General features: G+C 53.3%; 2 protein-coding genes across 2 annotated transcripts in view; one reads left to right on the top strand and one right to left on the bottom strand.

Annotated features, from left to right (window-relative positions):
* ASPSYDRAFT_52585 (uncharacterized protein) overlaps positions 1 to 470 on the bottom strand; it is a 562-nt gene extending 92 nt beyond the window's left edge. The window contains exons 1-2 of the mRNA XM_040848511.1: positions 255 to 470; positions 1 to 231 (exon numbers count right to left, since the gene is read on the bottom strand). The exon at positions 1 to 231 is cut by the window's left edge and continues 92 nt beyond it. Of these exons, the coding sequence (XP_040695789.1) occupies positions 70 to 231; positions 255 to 464 (372 nt within the window). The 5' untranslated portion in view covers positions 465 to 470 and the 3' untranslated portion in view covers positions 1 to 69. The remainder of the gene's footprint in view (positions 232 to 254) is intronic.
* A 256-nt stretch (positions 471 to 726) lies between these two features.
* ASPSYDRAFT_1170857 (uncharacterized protein) lies at positions 727 to 1,359 on the top strand (the record flags this gene model as incomplete). Its single annotated transcript, XM_040840249.1, has 2 exons — positions 727 to 866; positions 923 to 1,359. Coding segments are annotated over 2 exons (369 nt in total), but the record flags the coding sequence as incomplete, so codon positions are not given.
* Positions 1,360 to 1,594: the final 235 nt, after the last annotated feature.

Here is a 1,594-nt window from a genome sequence, read left to right as displayed (position 1 = left end):
CAACAGTCGAGGACAAACGGTGCGGCCGGGCCCGAGAGATACGAGCATCATCTCCACGGCCGTTCAGGCTCAGTCGAGAGTAAATCCCAGAGTTGACTTCGCCGTCCACGCACCCTTAGAGAGGGTAGCGCCGGCAACACCATGTCGATCAGGCCTGGAGGACCATAGTCCGCCGGTGTTTTGTGCACGGCTGGCTGGGGCCGTTCCCGCCGAATCTGGCAACATCAAGTTCTTTCTGCGCGGCGGGGACTTACAATTTCACGGTCCGTTGGGGCAGGGATTTGAGGATGAGATAGATACGTGTAGATCCGGCCGTTCGGCATCTCCAACGTGGTCCAGCTGCGAATCGTGTACAGGCGCCAGAAATCATTGTGGCGAGGAAGGAGGTTATTGCGCCGCTTGCGGATCTGTTCCTGCTTCACGCGGTTCTGGGAAGGCACCNTTGGCACATACCGCAGATTCATCGCGGCCTAGGGATGAGGGCCTAGAGATGAGGGCCCAGTGGTTTAGGTTATGTACATAAAACAATTATGGAGCACTACCATCCCGACAGTAAAGATCATCTGGTCACTAGGAATATCACNCATTTGAACGCAAGCAGTTTATTGAGGACATCACCGTCCAATCCGGGCGGAAAGAAGAGGCCAAGTAAGCTGTCCCTCGTGTGTCGATGCTGGCCCTCAGAAAGCTGCAACGTACCCGGGCCATGTTCATATAGTGGATACACAGGCCGTTCTGAACACGATCCAAAACCCTCCGCTTCTGGCGATTGCCTGTATTCTGTTTGTGGCGTCCACTGCAGCACTCGGATGGCTCTACTGGGAATGGCGGCGCAANTACATCTGGCTCGTGAATCGTCTGTTCTCGTAAGCCGTCCCTTCCTTCTTCGACGTGGGAGTAGCAGAAACTGACCGAGGTCCAGGCCAGCCATCATCAACGCGGCCGCTGGGCTTGCTACTACGCTAATCAATATCTATACCGCACGAGATGGGGATTGGTCTATCATGGCGCTGATCACCACCATCATAACCGGAGTTACGCTGGTGGCTGCCTCCTGGCTGACCGTAGTTTTCAAGTTCATCAAACTCAAAGAGGTCCAAGAAGCCCATCGGCGTGAAGTATATCTCGGTGACCCGGGACGGAGTGCCTGAGCCATCGGGCTCGGTGGATCCCCTAGCCACCGTACGTACCCAATTTATCCAGAACATAATTGCACTATTTAGTCCGGCGCATACCTAGTGACATTGGATACTTAGATTTTCTACCTTTNTAAGGTACGGGCAGTAGGTTAGATATATATATATTATTAGTACTGTGTCAGAGAAGGTAATTCAATATCGAGTTCCCCTTGGTAGACCCACGGGCTTGCTCACTAAGATGATGCAGCCGAGACTGGGCTTCCCCTTGATTTTGGACGGCCATCTCAATTTGAACTGCACGACATTGCACCGGCAACGAGGGTTACGACATANGGTTTTCGACTCCGACGAAGGATTGTTAATAAATCTCAATGCGTCGCGCCCGACTCTCGCTTCCATCCTGCTTCCTACGGCCCTGTCTGCTGCGGCTGTGCTGTGATTACTCGCAAAATGGA

This window comes from Aspergillus sydowii (assembly GCF_001890705.1).
Source record: "Aspergillus sydowii CBS 593.65 unplaced genomic scaffold ASPSYscaffold_26, whole genome shotgun sequence".
In the NCBI taxonomy this organism is placed as follows: domain Eukaryota; kingdom Fungi; phylum Ascomycota; class Eurotiomycetes; order Eurotiales; family Aspergillaceae; genus Aspergillus; species Aspergillus sydowii.
The sequence above is the reverse complement of the archived record's forward strand: the minus strand, read 5'-3'. Positions and strand labels throughout refer to the sequence as shown.